Source organism: Notolepis coatsorum, assembly GCF_963971535.1.
Source record: "Notolepis coatsorum genome assembly, chromosome: 19".
In the NCBI taxonomy this organism is placed as follows: Eukaryota; Metazoa; Chordata; class Actinopteri; order Aulopiformes; family Paralepididae; genus Notolepis; species Notolepis coatsorum.
Window position 1 is genome coordinate 76,856,941 of NC_140183.1, and position 19,085 is coordinate 76,876,025.

A 19,085-nucleotide genomic window follows, 5' to 3' on the forward strand; every position below is an offset into this window, starting at 1 on the left:
AGCAGAGTAAATTGGCTCTTGTATTGGGTTCCTCTGTGGAACAAAGCAAACAGCACCTGTCAGATGCACGATGCACGGCTCCAAGTTTCCGAGAGGGAAATGACTTGTGTGTGTGTGTGTGTGTGTGTGTGTGTGTGTGTGTGTGTGTGTGTGTGTGTGTGTGTGTGTGTGTGTGTGTGTGTGTGTGTGTGTGTGTGTGTGTGTGTGCGCGTGTGTGTGTGTGTGTGTGTGTGTGTGTGTGTGTGTGTATGCGTGTGTATGCGTGTGTGTGTCAGTGTGTATGCGTGTGTGTGTGTGTGTTTCAGTGTGTTTCAGTGTGTGTGTGTGTGTGTGTGTGTGTGTGTGTGGTGTGTGTGTGTGGTGTGTGTGTGTGTGTGTGTGCGCGTGTGTGTGTGTGTGTGTGTGTGTGTGTGTGTGTGTGTGTGTGTGTGTGTGTGTGTGTGTGTGTGTGTGTGTGTGTGTGTGTGTGTGTGCGCGTGTGTGTGTGTGTGTGTGTGTGTGTGTGTGTGTGTGTATGCGTGTGTATGCGTGTGTGTGTCAGTGTGTATGCGTGTGTGTGTGTGTGTTTCAGTGTGTTTCAGTGTGTGTGTGTGTGTGTGTGTGTGTGTGTGTGGTGTGTGTGTGTGGTGTGTGTGTGTGTGTGTGTGTGCGCTCAACACTTTGATGAACATTGTTGCTCAGCTGATAGAGTTGTGCCCTTCCTGATGGCTTGTCGTACAGAACTTGTAAGTCGCTTTGGATAAAAGCGTCAGCTAAATGACTAAATGTAAATGTAAAATGTAATGTATGTGTGTGTGTGTGTGTGTGTATGCGTGTGTATGCGTGTGTGTGTCAGTGTGTATGCGTGTGTGTGTGTGTGTTTCAGTGTGTTTCAGTGTGTGTGTGTGTGTGTGTGTGTGTGTGTGTGGTGTGTGTGTGTGGTGTGTGTGTGTGTGTGTGTGTGTGTGTGTGTGTGTGTGTGTGTGTGTGTGTGTGTGTGTGTGTGTGTGTGTGTGGAGGAATCAGGCTGTAAGTGGAGCACAGGGATGGACAGGTAAGTGAAGAAGCAGACATTGACACATTCTCTCTCTCTTTTTCTCTCTCTCACTATATATATATATAGTATATACTGTGTATACTGTATACATACGTATCTCCTGTCTCTCTCTTTTTGTCCTTCTCTCTTTCACCTTCTCTCTCTCTTTCCTTTCTCTTTCTCTCCCCGTCCTCCACTCTTTCACCTGGTCTCTCTCTCCCCCCGCCTCACCCTGTCCTCTCTTTCACCCTGTTCCCCTCTCTCTCTCTCTCTCTCTCTCTCTCTCTCTCTCTCTCTCTCTCTCTCTCTCTCTCTCTCTCTCCATACCGCTCAGAGTGAGAGCAAAATCACAATTACAGTGATGATAGTAGTTTCCCAAGGCATAACGTGAGTCATAACCCAGACTTTGAACCTACTTTCATGATCAAAAGCAAAAGAAATACGCTGCTGGTTAGGACCGCAGGCGAGCGCACATGTTAACTCGGTCCAACCTGGCACTGGGATGGTGTGTAATGTCTCACACACCACTCAAATATTGTGACAGTCTGAAATTGACGCCACAGTTTTTTTTGTCGATGATCCACGATCGCGATCGTCCATGATCAAACTCAAAATGAAAGTTTACTATACGGCGCCACATTGCCAAACAAGCGGGTTCAGGAGTGGACTTTTGGCGGCGCGCTGGCAAGCGGCGAGATGTAATGGCCCCTGGAGATGTGGACTGTGGATACTTGGCAGTGACTGGAGTTCCAGTGGATTCACGAGGCGGAGGACTGAACTGCATCAGAGCGCCACCGCACCGCAGACACGGCTGGTTTCACAACAGCAATATTTTGAGACACTGTAGCTGTTAATATAGATTATATTTACAACCATTATTGTATATTTTGAACTAGAATCAACATCGATGAACATTACTGCGCCTGGTGTGTGCGTGTGTGCGTGCGTGTGTGTGTCAAGACCAGCCTTTAGAACTAGCCTCATAGCTATGCCAAGCAGGGTGAGAAGCGCTTCACGCTCAGTGCTGGGAGCTGACTGTTGACAGGTGGCAGAGCCTGGGAAAGGCTTCTGGTCAACAGCTATTATAGGGGGGTGATACATGAGATGTAAGGTGCGCACATTTTGTCACTATTTTGAAGAGCATAGATAGAGAGCCATGGTATTCCTGCATGTGGCGGACACCAGATATCCCATGCACAATGGCGGGGTCGAGTTCGCCATTGTGGATGGAACGGTTATGAAATACCAATCCGGTCTAATCCGGTGCAGTTTAATTCAATAGTCATTCAATACGCCCATTGGAACAGAGACTGCCTTTAATACGGAATAGCTACAGCAGATACGGTCCCCGGGTGTGTTGTTGTTGTTGTCGTGGAGGTGTTTTGTTTTGGTAGTCTGCGCTTTATTTTTCGAGGTGTCATTGAAATGGATCTAATCCACTCTTGGCGCAGAGGCTTTGGGAGCGATGAAAGGAGCGTTTTGTCCCCCCGGGGCCCAGTCTGTTTGCCCAACTGGAATAAACTCACAATCGACATGACTGACTGCTTTCTGTTCTAAATCCTACTTAACAGCGCAGACAATGACTGATGTGTTGCCTTTGTTGCCGTGGCCTATATCAGAGTTTTCCAGCTAATGACAGTGTTGGCAGATAAGGATTAAAAGCTTGTTTGGTAAAGCCCCATAAGGACGGCTAATTCCACCCGATTGATATTAAGATGTTTAATTTGCTCTCGCAGCCCTGGGCTGAACTCCTGACCTCCGCGTACTGATCGACTGTGAACGTTGCACAAATTCTGTTACTCAACATCTACCGCCGCCGTGGGTTTGCAGGGCTTAATGGCCGCTGCGGTTTGCTACTGCTGCAGTTTTCCTGTGGAACTGTGGAACAAGCATGAAAATACTTTGTCACAGGCTTTTACTAAGTCATCATATTGTGGAGAATGGACACATAATAAGAGCTTGTTCTTTGAGTGGCACCAGAGGAGGGAAGGTTGGATGGTGGTGACACCATTATACTGTGTAGTGGGGCTGGATTATTTATATATATATATATATATATATATATATATATATATATATATATATATATATATATATATATATATATATATATATATATATATATATATATATATATATATATATTAGGGCTGTCAGTTTATCGCGTTAATTAGATTAATTATTTACACAGCAAATTATCGCGTTATGAAAATTAACTCAAAATTCATAAAAAATATGTATTATTATTATTATTATTATTATTATTATTATTATTATTATTATTATTATTATTATTATTATTATTATTATTATTTTTTTTTTTTTTTTTTTTTTTTTTTTAATATTTTTTAATCTCATTCATTCCATAAGAACGCATAATACACATTTACAGACTTTTTTTTATACGGTCCATTTGCATGTTCTTGGTATCTGATTCTAGGGACATCTATGGATCTCAGGGAATGTATTCCCAGTGTCAGAAATACTGTGTCTGTTACTAAACTTGAGTAAATTGTAATGAACCAAATGGGAATATCAATACATTTTTTTTTTATCTTTGACTGTGAATAACACCATGCAAAAATTTACCAGACCTGAAAAATCTAAGCAAATGAATAAAGGGAAGATGATTAAACAGAAGGTTTTGTAGATACAGTACTGAATGCTGCCATCCGGACACATGCAATTTGAAATATGATTATAGAATATAAAATATCAGGCCTAAAATGGTTATGCGATTAAAATGTGATTAATTAGATTAATTAATTACAAATCCTGTAATTAATTAGATAATTTTTTTTTATCTGCAATAGATCAATTTTTTTAAAGATTTTTATCAATATATAAAAAAAATTAACTAATTAATCTCACAATTAGCATTTTTCGATTTAAGAAAATCATGTATCAATTAATCAATTAATGTAAAATCAACACAAAGAAAGTATATTTAGATTCAAATACTATTTTTTTTTTATCCACTTTTTCTCCCATTTTCTATATTTTCTCCCATCCCAATTTCGTATCATCCAATTCAACCCTCCCCTGTCACGAACGCTGTTTCTTGCCTCCCACAAGCCGGCTGCAATGTGGACTAAGTCATACATAGCACAAGTCCCCTCCGGTACTTGAGGTAACAGCAGTCGCATCTTTTCACCTGCGCAGCTCGATCTCTCAGTGGCGAGGAGTAACGCGTGGGAGGCTCACGCTGCCCCCGACACTTCCTGATTCTACTGCGCAGGCGCACCAACCGACCTGTAGGAGTCGCTGTCCACAACGCCCGATCCCCACCCATCAGTTTCCCACCCCCTAATACGGCCAATGTGTATTAGTATGAACGACCAGCTAAACTGAAAGCAATGTGGAGCGCTGGGCTCGAACAGGCGAGCCCAGCATCTCCGCATTCGTGGCGAGCGCCTTGCCCACTACGCCACGTAGCCGCCCTAGATTCAAATACTATTTTAATAGTATTTTAATAGTAATATAAATCATATTAACAACAAAAATGTGTTCCATCTTCATGTCAGATGATTTTCAAAAAGGTGCATGAGTCGATGCAAAAACAGAACAAGCAAATATACAGCTGAAAGTTCAGAAAGTTGAAGATTTTTCACTCCATAGATTAATCTAGATTAATTTATTTTAATGCTTTAATTAATTTAAATTAATCTCCAAAGTTAAAGCATCAATTTTGACAGCCCAAATATATATATATATATTATTTAAATATATATCACAATTTCACAATATAAAGATTCAGAAGGATTTAGGTATTGTGGTAATAATCCCATGGGCTAATATTAGACAATTCAATCAATTACTGCAGTGTAACGTTCTGGGTTTCTATCCTCTCTCAGGAGTGGAACCCCTACTGCCATTCTGGAGTACATTTACACATTTACCTTTAGTCATTTAGCTCAGTGGTTCCCAAAGTCGGGGTCGCGACCCAAAGGAGGGCCGCGAGCAGCCACGCGTGGGCCGCGAGATGATTTACATTTTTATTTTTATTTTTAATTTTTTTGTCAGGCCACTGAACTTAGAAGCAGGCCAGGACAGTGTTTCTAGTTGTATTCTAAAATTATATTCTATTGTATTCTAAAATGTGACTATATGGTTTTATATTAACTTAATAAATAAACAAAAACGAAAAATCTACTTATTTCAACGAATATTTCAAACTAAATAACAGATTATGCACATAAAACGCTGAAAACAACCGAAGCAACAATAGTATTTTAATGAGGCTATTATTATTATCATTATTATTTTGCAACAAGTTAGCCCTCTCATAAATAGCACATATAAATGAATAACTAACTTGAACTAACTTAATAGGATTGAAGTGATATTTGGCTTACAAAATCGGCCACCTGGCAAAAAAAAAAAAGCCTGACGATGTGCATTGGGCCGCGGCTCTCTGACGCCTTATTTTCTGGGTCCCGGCCTGAAAAGTTTGGGAACCCCTGATTTAGCTGACGCTTTTACCCAAGCGACTTACAAGTTCTGTAAGACAAGTCATCAGGAAGGGCACAACTCTATCAGCTGAGTAACAATGTTCATCAAAGTGTTGAGTGCTACAGTGTAAGTTAGTTTATTAGGACAAGTGCATGACAGTAAGGTTAGTTAGGGTTAGATATCTTTTTTTATTTTTCTAATTTCAGATAATGGTTGAAGAAGTGCGTCTTTAGTCGACGGCAAAAGATTGGACGGGTTTCGGCTGTTATTTTTTATTTTTTTTTTGTCTTTTTCCCCCTCCATTTTCCTCCGATTTTCTCCCATCCCAATGTTAGTCGTATGCCAATTCCCAGTCCCTTCCTGATCGCTGCGCACTTACCCCCCACAGTCAGATCATCTTGGAGAGTGGAGGCTACCACGTGCTTCTGTAACAAGTGCCTTGTTGCCTTGTATAGATAATTACACCCCATCACAAAATACACTTTAATACATTCCACTAATACTCCTAAACGTTTTATTTTATTGATTTAAGTTGATTTCATTCCTTTCGTTTTGTTTTATTGCACTTTTGGGAGTTAAGGCTTTTATTTTGAAACACTTGCTTTTCCGGTCCTCTGGGACACACATCCTGTCTGCTGTCTCGCGGTGAGTCAGTCCCACCTGGAACTCCGTGAGGTGAGCACTAATTATTATGTTCAGTGAAAGACTTCGGTCTAAAAGTTGTTAAATATTCCTAAAACTGTGAAACGAGTTTGTAATGTAACTAATATGTACCTGTGCAGTTGTTTTGTGGGAGGTTTGACTGGGTAAAATGCACTTTAATAGCATGTAGGAAGTTTGCACACACGTGCACTGTTAACATGGAGTTAATGCAGTCACGTCTTTTCTCAACCATAGCTCACGTGCTGCAGTGCAGATGACTATTCCTAATGCTGGTGCATTGTGTTGCCTTTGTAACCTAACAGGTATGTGTGTACAGTAGCTCCCATGTGTCCGTTTTGTATTCAATTGTGTATTTTTCCAATGTAATTGTATATTAAAATGTGTCATTCTTATGAGCGAGTCCCACCTGGAACTCCGTGAGCTCACGTGCTGCAGTGCAGATGACTATTCCTAATGCTGGTGCATTGTGTTGCCTTTGTAACCTAACAGGAGGGAAATAAAGTCCGTCAACAGTCATCCATGTCTGTCGTCCTTAACACAACGCCGTCAGAGAGTACACCCATACTACACCGGTCACACGTGGTGCCGTTTGACCTCGGACAACGGACAACGCTCGCCTGTCCACCGGGGACGCTGTCTGCACGCCGCTTCTTCATTCAACTGGCTGTGCTGAGTACAACGTCGAACGTTAACGTGTGCGCATAGGATAAGCGCATATGTGATATTGGTTGTTTTTGTTTGATAATAATATGCTATTGATTGTAATTGTAAATATTATTGTAATGATACAGTAATTGGAGACGACACTAGTTGTACAAGACCACTGTATTTTTTTTCTTTTTCTTTCATCTGTTATGTATTGTGAATAGATAGCCTATGGTCTAATGTTCAAAGTTTGAGCAGTAACAAGTGTTGCTATCTAACACATGCCCACTGTAAATATAATTGGGAACCAATTTGTTTATATGGTTGGCTGGTAATGAGATATATATATATATATATATTATTTTTTCCCCCCCCATCTGTTCTGGTAAATTGTGAATGGATAGCCATACAGTAGCCTACATGTATTCGTGTGTAGTCTAGTGTTTAAAGTCTGAGCAGTAACAAGCGGCCATTTAACACATTCACACATACTTTTCTTTTGTTTATAGCCCTCTAAAGCATTTTTATTTTTAATTCTTGAACATGTCTGAAGCAGGACCACCAGATCTGGAGATGGTGGGTATGATGCCTGTATATGGCAGGGGTCAGTCAGCTCTTATGTGTGGGAGGGGAAGACCTGTGGAACTGAGTCAGTCTACAGTTCGCCAGTCAGTGTTTGAAGCAGTGGGGCCAGTGGCCACATCTACTCCAATCACGCATGATGCAGCCCCGCAACTCGCTAGGTCAGAGGATTTAAGCAGCCTCGTCACAGACCTTGCCATACAGATAGGAGAACAAATTGCATCTACTCTGCATGCCATGCACCAGACCAGTTATCAGCCCCAGGTCCCCGCCCCTGAGCCCAAGGTCCCCGCACCCCAACCACAATGTTTTTCTGGGTGTGCAGACATGTCAAGGATGAAAGTAATAGTGCAGGCGGAGACTAAACCACCTCCGTTCTTCAGAGGTGATCGCACTGAGCCAGTCTCCATACATGAGTGGGAAGACATGATGCTAGTGTATCTGTCTAGAGCGAGTTGTAAAACCGACAGAGAATTGTGTGATCTAGTGATGGGCAGGTTGACTGGTAAAGCTAGAGACATAGTGAAGGTGTCACTGCGTAGCCGGCCTGAGTTGTCTGCCAATATGACCCCTGCAGCTTGCAGTGTTTGACATTTTAAAGCGTAACTTCAGCGAGCTGACATACTCCAGTATGCCCATGGCCGACTTCTATGCCATGGTTCCCAGGCCTAGTGAGGGAGTGATGGATTACTGGGTCCGGCTGAATAAAGCAATCGATGTTGCAGATGAGTGTCTACGTCGCCGGGGTCGGTGTGTTGATGATGCGAGCGCCGAGGTCGTGATGATGTTGATCACGCACTGCCCAGATCCCAGTCTAGCTATGTCCTTCCAGCTGAAGCCTGTGGAGCAGTGGACTGCAGCTGAGGTCCAGGAGCGTCTAGATGGTTACCAGAGAGACCAAAGGAGATCCAGTTCACGGGCACAGCAGGTTAACATCTCGGCATGCAGTCAGAGCCCCATGGCTGGTGGCCCATCCCCTCCTGTCCTGCATGGTGGGGCCCAGCAGTCTTCTGTTGTTGTGCAGTCACAGCAGCCTCCCTCCTTTGGCTCTTCTCATGAACAGCTTGGTGAGCCCCACAGGGTCTTAGCCGCAGCGCAGGCCCTCAGCCCTCCTACACCCATCTTAATGACTCCTGCCCCGGCGAGTCCCCCCTCTGTAGACCCTGGCCTTCATCAGGTGGTTGACTTGTTAGACCGTGTGCTCTCACTGTGTTCGGCCTCGCTGGCCCCAGCAGTACAGGCTCAGCCTGGTCAGCTGTCTCGCTCCCACATCCAGCCAAGTAATGGGCAGACGTACCACTCACGCAACCAGGCCAGACCGAGTCAGCAGAGTTACTCGCGCAACCAGGCCAGACCAAGTCAGCAGGGTTATTCGCGCAACCAGGCCAGACCGAATCAGCAGGGTTACCCGCACAACCAGCACGACCCATGCGAAGTGTGTCAAGACAGCAGTCATAACACTCGTCAACACTGTATGTACCATCGGCTGTGCCACCGCTGTTTCCGCCCTGGTCACTATGAGGACTCATGCCCTGGCATCTCCCAGCCATCAGCGGGATCAGCATCTCCCTCCAACAGACCCGCTCAGACCCATCCTGTCAATGCTGCCCCTTTAAACTAGCCAGCCCATGCAATGAGAGGGATAGTATGGGCAAAGTGAATGAAACCCTCGAGAGAGAACCAGACTTAGAAGCCATCTATGTAAACAGCTGCAGATTACTTCCAGAAAACGAAACAGCCATCTTTGTTGGGTCACAGAGAGTGAACGGAGCTAGTGAACTGTTTTATGCTCCAGTGTTAGTCAGTGACAAGTACACATTGAGGGGGATGTTGGATTCTGGTAGTATGTCATGCACGCTCAGTGAGGAGGGTGAACAAAAGTTACAAACCGCTGGTGTTCTCCCTCGTGTCCAGCCGGCACCTGTGAATGTGGTGCTGGTTGGTTGTGGTGGCTTGACTACTCGACCAAAGTGTGTCTATGATTTGGAGATTGAAGTTTGTGGGTCAAAGTTTGTGGTTCCTACGTTGGTTGTGCCAGGTCAGAGAGACGAGTTTATAATTGGCACTAATGTAATCAAGTCCGTTCTCCAAAGGCTGAAGTCGACTGAAAAGTACTGGGAGCTTGTGTCCTGCAGAAACAGAGACCCTGAGTGTGAGAAGTTCCTTGAGCTCTTAAGCTGCACCTCCCGCTGGTCGGGCCCAGACCCGCCCGGGGTGATAGGCACAGTGAAGCTATGCCAGGCGGTTACCCTCCTCCCTCAGCAGGAGTATCTAGTGTGGGGGAAGCTACCAGCCAGTGCACATGTGTCTCCTGGGAGTACAGTCATTGTGGAGCCCACCTCAGCGAGGTCGGCCCCTCGCAACATCATAGTGGGGAGAGTGGTGACTCCCATGTGGGGCGACCGCTGGGTCCCCATGAAGGTCTTGAACCCGACACAGAGCCCCATCACACTCCGTCGTAATGCCAAACTGGCTGATGTCTCACCTTGTCTTGCTGTTGAAGATCTGTCCATCACTCAGGGCCTGTGTCAGCAGCAGTCTGGTGTCTCCAGCTCCTCCGCCTCTCCTGGCTCCTCGTTAGATGCTGAGCAGATGTTGGCCGACTGTGGACTGGAGGACGTGAACATCAAGTCATGTGATGTGTCTCCTGATGGGAAGAAGAGGCTAGCTGACCTACTGGTGACGTATCAAGATGTCTTCTCCAAGGACAAGCTGGACTGTGGAAAGGTCAAAGACTTTGTGCACCGTATCCACCTCTCGGACGACCGTCCGTTCCGCCTGCCCTTTAGGCGTGTCCCCCCAGCTGACTATCACAAACTGAGAGAGGTGTTGACTGAGATGGAGGTGAAGGGGATAATCTCCAAGTCGATGAGCGAGTATGCCTCACCTCTGGTCATGGTGTGGAAGAAGAATGGAGACCTCAGGATCTGTACGGATTTCCGCTGGCTCAACGCAAAGACCGTCAAAGATGCTCACCCGTTGCCCCATCAGTCCGACTGCCTTGCTGCCCTTGGTGGGAACGCTTTCTTTAGCACCATGGATCTGACCTCAGGGTTCTACAACGTCCCTCTCCATGTGTCTGACCGGCGGTACACTGCCTTCACAACACCACTGGGCTTGTACGAGTACAACAGACTCCCGCAAGGCCTGTGCAACAGTCCGGCATCTTTCATGCGTATGATGCTCGGCATCTTTGGCGACCTCAACTACTCCAGCCTCTTGTGCTACTTGGACGACCTGCTGGTGTTTGCGCCGTCTGAGGAGGAGGCGTTGAAGCGATTGGAGGTGGTCTTCTGCAGACTCAGAGTGAACAACCTCAAGCTCTCACAGAAGAAATGTAACTTCTTACAGAGGTCGGTCAGGTTCCTGGGTCATGTGGTCGATGCCAGTGGAGTCTCTGTCGACCAAGAGAAGGTCTCCGTCATCTCTGGCTTCCAGAGAGAGGATCTGATGGAGTCGGATGGCCGCACTCCCGCTCCGAAGAGAGTGAGATCCTTCCTCGGCATGGTGTTGTATTACCAAAATTTCATACATGGCTGCTCCAGTATAGCCAAGCCCCTCTTTGCCTTGACAGCTGGCCAGAAGAGAAAAGGGAAGACCAGTGCTGGTCGTACGAGAGCCGGTACGTTCCGGAAGCTGACTCCTGAGGACTGGACTCCCGCCTGTGAGACGGCGTTTGAGGAGCTCAAGAGGGCGCTCGTCGAATGTGTAGTGCTGGCTCACCCGGACTTTGAGAGGCCGTTCATCCTCTCCACTGACGCGTCGTTGGACGGTATTGGAGCAGTGCTCTCTCAAGTCCCTGTCGGGGAGGAGAAGGCCAGACCAATCGCCTTTGCGAGCAAGTCGCTCAGCCGCAGTCAAGCGAACTATCCTGCCCACAGACTGGAGTTCCTGGCCCTCAAATGGTCAGTGTGTGACAAATTCAGTCACTGGCTCAAGGGTCACAAGTTCACTGTGTGGACTGATAATAATCCACTCACGTACATCATGACCAAGCCTAAACTTGACGCATGCGAGCAGCGCTGGGTGTCCAAGCTGGCCCCTTACTGCTTCGACATCAAGCATGTGCCTGGGAGGCTGAATACAGTGGCCGATGCGCTGAGCAGAGATCCCTTCGTGAGGCCGCTCAGCCGGCGTCTCTTGACCGAGCCTTACTCCGCTCTTCTGGAGCAGGTGTGTGATGTGGAGAACAGGGGGGTGCAGGATATCTTCCGTCTGACATGCCAGCCCCAAGCTCTAGTGACCCCTTCTGGATGTGCGGTTGCTGATGTGTCCATGTCGGCGGATGAGACCTCCACGGTGCTTTCCTCCCAGGAAGACTGGGACTCTGCGCCAAGACACAGGGCAGTATCTATGGCGGGTCACCTGTCCACTGTTGTCACTGCCGACCACGACGCAGTCTCCTCCTTGTCGTTGGCCGATCTGCAGGCCCGCCAGCGAAAAGACGCCACCGTCTCCAGAGTCATCTTTTACGTTGAAAGGGGCCGCAGACCCTCCAGACGCGAGCGCTGCTATGAGGATCAGCCCGCCTTGAGGATGCTGAAGCAGTGGGAGAGGCTCGCTATGCAGAACGGCATATTGTACAGGGTTACGAAGGACCACATGACCAGGCACAAGAGGTTCCAGTATGTTCTGCCCGAGTCCTTGAAGTCGGAGGCGCTGTCTGGAGTGCATGACTTGGCTGGTCACCAAGGTCAACCTAGGACGCTGTCTCTCGTACGTCAGCGTTTCTACTGGTATGACATGGAGAAGGATGTGCGGGGCCATGTGAGGAACTGTCCCAGATGCATACTCAGCAAGACTCCAGAGCCGGCGGCCAGAGCCCCTCTGGAGAGCATAATAACCTCTGCACCACTGGAGCTGGTGTGCATCGACTTCTGGTCAGCTGAAGATAAGAACAACAAGTCTGTGGATGTTCTGGTCATAACTGACCACTTTACAAAGCTGGCCCACGCCTTCCCCTGCAAAGACCAAACCGCGAAGAAGGTTGCTAAAAAGCTGTGGGACAACTATTTCTGTGTGTATGGCTTCCCACAGCGCCTGCATTCGGACCAAGGAGCGAACTTCCAGAGTGAGTTGATGGCGGAGCTGCTGGAGTTAGCAGGGGTCACGCAGTCCCGGACCACTCCGTATCACCCTATGGGGAATGGTGGCACTGAGAGATTCAATCGGACCCTGGGTGGAATGCTGCGCTCCCTGCCGTCGGAGTCTAAGCACAGATGGCCCCAGATGGTCCAGAGCCTGACCTTCGCCTACAATTGTACACAGCATGAGACGACTGGCTTTGCCCCCTTTTACCTGATGTTCGGGAGGGTCCCGCGTCTGCCAGTTGATCTGCTGTTTAAGAATGTGCTCCAGGACGAGGTGGTCTGTGACTATGATGCCTATGTGAAGTCCCTGGCGGCCGATCTCCAGTCTGCTATGCTGTTGGCCCAGAGGCACACCTCAGTGGAACAGGGGCATCAGGCTGACCAGTACAACAAAAAGATGAAGGGCTTGCCCCTCTCGGTGGGTGATCGGGTCCTGGTGGCGAACAAGGGCGCCAGAGGGAAGCGGAAGCTGGCGGACAAATGGGAGCCGGACGTCTACACCGTCATCGCTTCCAGACCACAGTGCCACATATATCGGATCAGAGACCGGACTGGACGGGAGAAGACAGTCCACAGAAACCTCCTGCTTCAGGTCAACTTCCTCCCCTTGGACGGGTCATTTGATGATGAGGGTCTAGCCGCGGACAGCGACACCTGTGCGCCTGGTGAAGCCTCCCTCTCAGTCATGCCTGAAGCTAGTGCCTCAGACGCGGACGGTGTGGCGGCAGAGCCTTCCATGGGAGATGGACCTGATGGGGGTCGCACCGCATCATGGGTGCAAGAGGAAGCCTCCCTCTCAGTCATGCCTGAAGCTAGCGCCTCAGACGTGGACAGTGTGGCAGCAGAGCCTTCCATGGGAGATGGGGATCGCACCGCATCATGGGTGCAAGAGCAGTCTTCAGTGGAGAGTGAGGATGACGGGCTACGTCCGTATTCCCCCCAGGGGATGTCCCCTGCTCTGAGTGAGCTTCCAGTGGCAAGTGCCGCTAGTCCCCCACTGTTGCTTGCTCCACCGAGTTCCCCCCCTGCTGTAGTCCAGCATGATGACAGTGTTGTGTCCACACAACCAGGGCGTACTCCTGAGCTAATGAGTGTCAGTGTGCCTGGTCAGAGCCAGGGTCCACAGACCACTGAACACTACACGTCCAGGTTCGGTAGGGTCATCAAGCCAGTCTTTCGGCTGATAGAGACAATGGTCCAACTTGAGAGTTTGATGGGCTTCGAGCCGCAAGCCTCTATCAAACGTGTGTGAGGTTAGCTACAGTGTTGTGTATAGCACTTACGGCCTGATACAGTGTCCTTTGTGGTGATAAGGAGTAACAGTTTTATTTATGTGTATGTGCCCTCGTCATGGTATGGTCAAGTGTAGCTGGATGGTGTATAAGGCACCGTCGTTATCCCTGGAGGTATGGTGGGAGTTGGCCACTCCTAGTGCCCTCCTGGCCTTTTATTAGGTGACAGGTATCGTGGGATTGTTCCGCAGTGTGTGGTTCTCATAGTAAGCTTGTGACTAGTGTGACACGAGGTAGGCACAGTTTTATTTTATTCGATGTAGGTGTAATTCTGTGGGGTGAATGTAACAAGTGCCTTGTTGCCTTGTATAGATAATTACACCCCATCACAAAATACACTTTAATACATTCCACTAATACTCCTAAACGTTTTATTTTATTGATTTAAGTTGATTTCATTCCTTTCGTTTTGTTTTATTGCACTTTTGGGAGTTAAGGCTTTTATTTTGAAACACTTGCTTTTCCGGTCCTCCGGGACACACATCCTGTCTGCTGTCTCGCGGTGAGTCAGTCCCACCTGGAACTCCGTGAGGTGAGCACTAATTATTATGTTCAGTGAAAGACTTCGGTCTAAAAGTTGTTAAATATTCCTAAAACTGTGAAACGAGTTTGTAATGTAACTAATATGTACCTGTGCAGTTGTTTTGTGGGAGGTTTGACTGGGTAAAATGCACTTTAATAGCATGTAGGAAGTTTGCACACACGTGCACTGTTAACATGGAGTTAATGCAGTCACGTCTTTTCTCAACCATAGCTCACGTGCTGCAGTGCAGATGACTATTCCTAATGCTGGTGCATTGTGTTGCCTTTGTAACCTAACAGGTATGTGTGTACAGTAGCTCCCATGTGTCCGTTTTGTATTCAATTGTGTATTTTTCCAATGTAATTGTATATTAAAATGTGTCATTCTTATGAGCGAGTCCCACCTGGAACTCCGTGAGCTCACGTGCTGCAGTGCAGATGACTATTCCTAATGCTGGTGCATTGTGTTGCCTTTGTAACCTAACAGGAGGGAAATAAAGTCCGTCAACAGTCATCCATGTCTGTCGTCCTTAACACAACGCCGTCAGAGAGTACACCCATACTACACCGGTCACACTTCCTCCGACACACGTCCAGCCAATCACCGCTTCTTTTCACCTGGCAGCGCGGATTCTCATTGAGAGGGCGTAGCGTGTGGGAGGACCACACTATCCCCCTCACGTCCAATCCGCGCTTAGCAGGCGCCCCGACCGAACTGTAGGAGTCGCTGTTTACAACGACCCGGACCCACCCCGCCAGCTTCTCCCACCCTCTGATACAGCCAATTGTATCAGTGCAGACGGCCAGCCAAGCTGGTGACAACCCCGGAGCTGTGAGCTGGATTCTAACAGGCAAATCCAGCTCAGCTCCGGGGCTGGTGACGAACGCAATCTCCGCTCGGCCACCTAACCGCCCTGGGTTTCGGCTGTTCTAACTGGGGTGGGTAGTAGGGATGCACCGATATGAACATTTGCCACCGATACCGATTGTTCAACTAACACAATCGGCCGATACCGATATTTGTGGAATTAAAAAAAAATATATATATATATATATATCTTTTTTTTTTGTAATATTTTAGTTTTTTGTAATATATATATATTTTTTTATGAAACTACTGTATATTTGTGTTACAAATTGTGCTCACCGATATGAACATAGGCCTCTTTACTTACTTAAAAAAAGGAAACATCAAGAAATAGCACTATCTCTCTCCCAGTATGGTCTGTCGGGCTGCAGCTAGATACTAGTTCTACCAGTATGGTCTACCGGGCTGCAGCTGGATACTAATTGTCTCAACCAGAGCTCTCAACCAATGAAATTTTGATTGACAGTCGATTCTGCCAATTACGTCACACACCGCTTGCACCCGCCTCTGCTGTTACCACCAATCGGCAAGCGCGTATACATTTTTTACTTCCGCTTTTGTCCGCCATTGATTTTCACGAGAGGTATTCTACAACAACAACAAACGGCGCCGTGGCCGACGTTTAGCTTTTAGCTCCGCAGGATGACTAAATGAGGCATAATGATTTTACTGCAACGAATGTTATAATAAAACAAAGCCTTTCTATACATGTGTCTGATTGAAAACTTTATTAACAGATTGCAGAATGGGTAAAACTCAGGGCTCTATGAGCAACGGAAGGAACTGAGCTAGTATGAACGAGTATGCTTGCTACGTTCGGGTAAATAATATGCTGATGTTATTGAACGTGTAACACTAACTATATAACGTTAATGCCACAAAACGAATGCATTGTTAATCATAAGTAGTAACTTTGATGCAGTAGCTTGTGTGTGTGTGTGTGGGGGGGACTGGGGACGGCGCTGTGCAGGTCGCGAGTGACTTTTGACGCTACACAAATTGATGGATATTTATCGGCTACTGCCATCGGCACATTCGAGCTTATCGGCCGATAGGCCGATTGCAGTCAACAAGGCACTTATCGGCCGATACCGATATTGATTGAAAAGTTTATTAACAGATTGCAGAATGGGTACAGTACAGTACAGCTCAATACATACAATTATTAAGGGGATGCAGACCAGAGAAAGACTTTCGTCTTGTTTACATCAGGGTCCCCCATTTTCAATTCATCATAACATATATGACATACATGACATACAGATAGACAGTACTGCTACATCTACATTTATGACATATCAGATTTGCAAATACAGTACTGTTTGTGATACAAAAGTGTCCAGAAAAAGAGTGTATATACATTTGAAGTAGAAACTGTACATTGGAGGAGGTTGGGTAGGTGGGGTGGGGTTGGGTGGGTGGGTGGGGGCTGAACATTGGAGGTGGGGGGGGGGGGGGGGGGGGGGTGGGTAGGGGACACACACACATTGTACACTGTACATTGGAATACTGACAAAGCCATACTTGGTCATTTACTGTACAACTAGGTTAGGACATTTGTAGGGGCCAGTTTCGAATTGCAGTCTCCCGTAGGTGTTTTTTGAGAGTGTTTTTGAAAGTGGGTAGTGATTCACATTCCTTTACAGCTTTGGGTAGGGCGTTCCACATTGATGTGGCATAATTGCTAAACGTGTCTAGTCCCTTGTTTGAGCCGAATCTGCGTTTAACATGATTTGTGGAGCTCCCTCTGGTGTTCACTGACCTTCGGGAAGTATTTTGACATGTACATGGGTACCTTGGTCGCGTAGTGTATCTTGTAGACCAGGCCCATTGCAAGTTTCTGTACTCTGTCGTCTACTCTAAGCCATCCTAGGTTGTCAAAGTGGGCAGGGGTGAGGTGGGTTCTAGGAGTCAGGCCAAGCAGTAGTCTGACCAGCTTGTTTTGAGATGTTTGTAATTAGTTTTTTAGTGCCTTTGAGGTGCTTTGGTACCATGAGGTGCAAGCATAGTCGTAGTACCCTTGAATGGATGCCATTTTGTCACAGGAAAGATTAGCCTCTAGGATGGAACCCAGGTAGGTAATTTCATCTTTCCTTGTGACAATATTGTCACCCACTGTAACCGAGAAGCCGTCGGTCTTGCTGAGTTTGTTATTTGAACCGAAGAGAATGGACTCTGTTTTGCCCATGTGTAATGATAGTTTGTTGTCAGCGAGCCATATGCAGATTTTGCCTAGTTCCGAGCTGAGGGCTTTTTCAACCTGTAACTTGTTCTTGTCAGACACCAGCAGGGCTGAGTCGTCCGCAAACAGGAACAAGTTGCAGTCACAAGCTGACGTCATTTGCATAAATTAGGAATAGTAGCGGTCCTAGTATGCTTCCTTGTGGAACACCACAGCTCACTGTGAGGGGGGGGGGATAGGGTACCGTTTACCTCCACCATCTGTTCTCTCCCCTCCAGGTAGGATTGTATCCAGCTCACTGATAGACTATCAAAACCAATTGCTTTTAGCTTGTCAATCAGAATGGTGTGATTGACAGTGTCGAAGGCCTTTTGTAGGTCAGCATGACCATGCCGCAGTATTTGCCCGCGTCCACCTCTTGTTTGATGTGGTCGTTCAAATAGAGAAGGCATGTGTCAGTGGAGTGGGATGTTCTGAAGCCAGATTGGAATTCGTAGATTAGATTTTTTTCCGCAAGGTACTTTTCGATCTGTTCGTATACTATTTTTTCCATGACTTTCGAGATGGATGTAAGGATAAAAACAGGGCGGTAGTTGCCCGGGTCTAATTTGCTGCCCTTTTTGTGCAGGGGTGTTACTCTCGCAATTTTGAAGTCCTTGGGGACGTGTCCCTGTTTTATGGAGAGGTTTATTATGTGTGTGATGACTGGGGTGATGGCTGCTGCTGAGTCTCTGAGGAATTTGGAGGGGATGTTGTCATGGCCAGTGGCCTTGTTTGGTTGGAGGGCGCTCAGTTTTTTGAGTACCTCATCTGTAGTTACCATTTCCAGTTTGAAGTCGTCTTTGTGGACGCCTAGGTTCTTGTAGTATGCTACTATGTGTTCTACCCCATACTGCCCTGAGTGGGAGGGTAGTTTGTTTACCAGTGTTGTGGCTATGTTTGTGAAGAAAGTGTTTAAGTAATTGGCTACATCCAGCTTGTCTGTAATGAGCGTGTTGTCCATCTTTATGTTTGAGAACCTGGTTTTAAGTTTTTTACTGCAGCCTAGTTGATTGTTGAGTAATTTCCAAAGTTCACATGGTTTATTTTTGTTTTCCTCGGTTTTGTCATTGATGACATTTTTTTTAGCAGTTTTGATCATGGAGTTTACGTCATTTCTTAGTCTGTTTCTTTCTAGTTTGAGTTCAGTCACGTGGTCTTGGAGTTCACTGCTCGTGCTTTTGGTAAGCTTTGACTGACTTTTACGAAACTCAGAGCATTTTTTGTCTCTGGCTTTCATACATCGGTGCACCCCTAGTGGGTAGTTCATTCCACCATTGTGGGGCAAGGACTGAGAATAGGCGGCTTCTCCTTGATGACCCTCCCGGAGTACTTCACCCTGTTCTCTGCAATTAGCTCTGATTGACTGTCACCTGTGGGTTGTTGTCACTAATTACTGCGTGTGGTTGCTGGGATTTTGCCTTTATAGTAATCCCTTGTTTCTCTGGCCCTGTTTAGACGGAAACGCTAGCAGGTGAATCCGCAAAAATATTTTTTCGGATGTGCCTTTCGTTTATACGGAAACGGCGTTTTTACGGGGTGAAACCGCAAAAAAGTGAGACTACCTTCCAGGGTGGAATTCCTAGAAACGATAAACCTTTGCGCTATCATCTAAACTGTCAAACCGCATAAAACGATGACGAAAGGGTTGTCAAGGCTCTCGTCGCGCGTACTGCTTACATCACAGGCATGCGCCAGTAGCCTAGAAGCGTAAACAAAGCATGTCTGATTCTAT

General features: G+C 46.7%; 1 protein-coding gene across 1 annotated transcript in view; it reads left to right on the forward strand.

The window, feature by feature from the left end:
• Positions 1–7,988: 7,988 nt before the first annotated feature.
• fhod3b (formin homology 2 domain containing 3b) overlaps positions 7,989–19,085 on the forward strand; it is a gene marked incomplete at its 5' end in the record, with an annotated part of 31,879 nt that continues 20,782 nt past the window's right edge. Inside the window, one exon of the mRNA XM_084336713.1 lies at positions 7,989–8,285. Coding sequence (XP_084192839.1) covers positions 7,989–8,285 — 297 coding nt within the window. The remainder of the gene's footprint in view (positions 8,286–19,085) is intronic.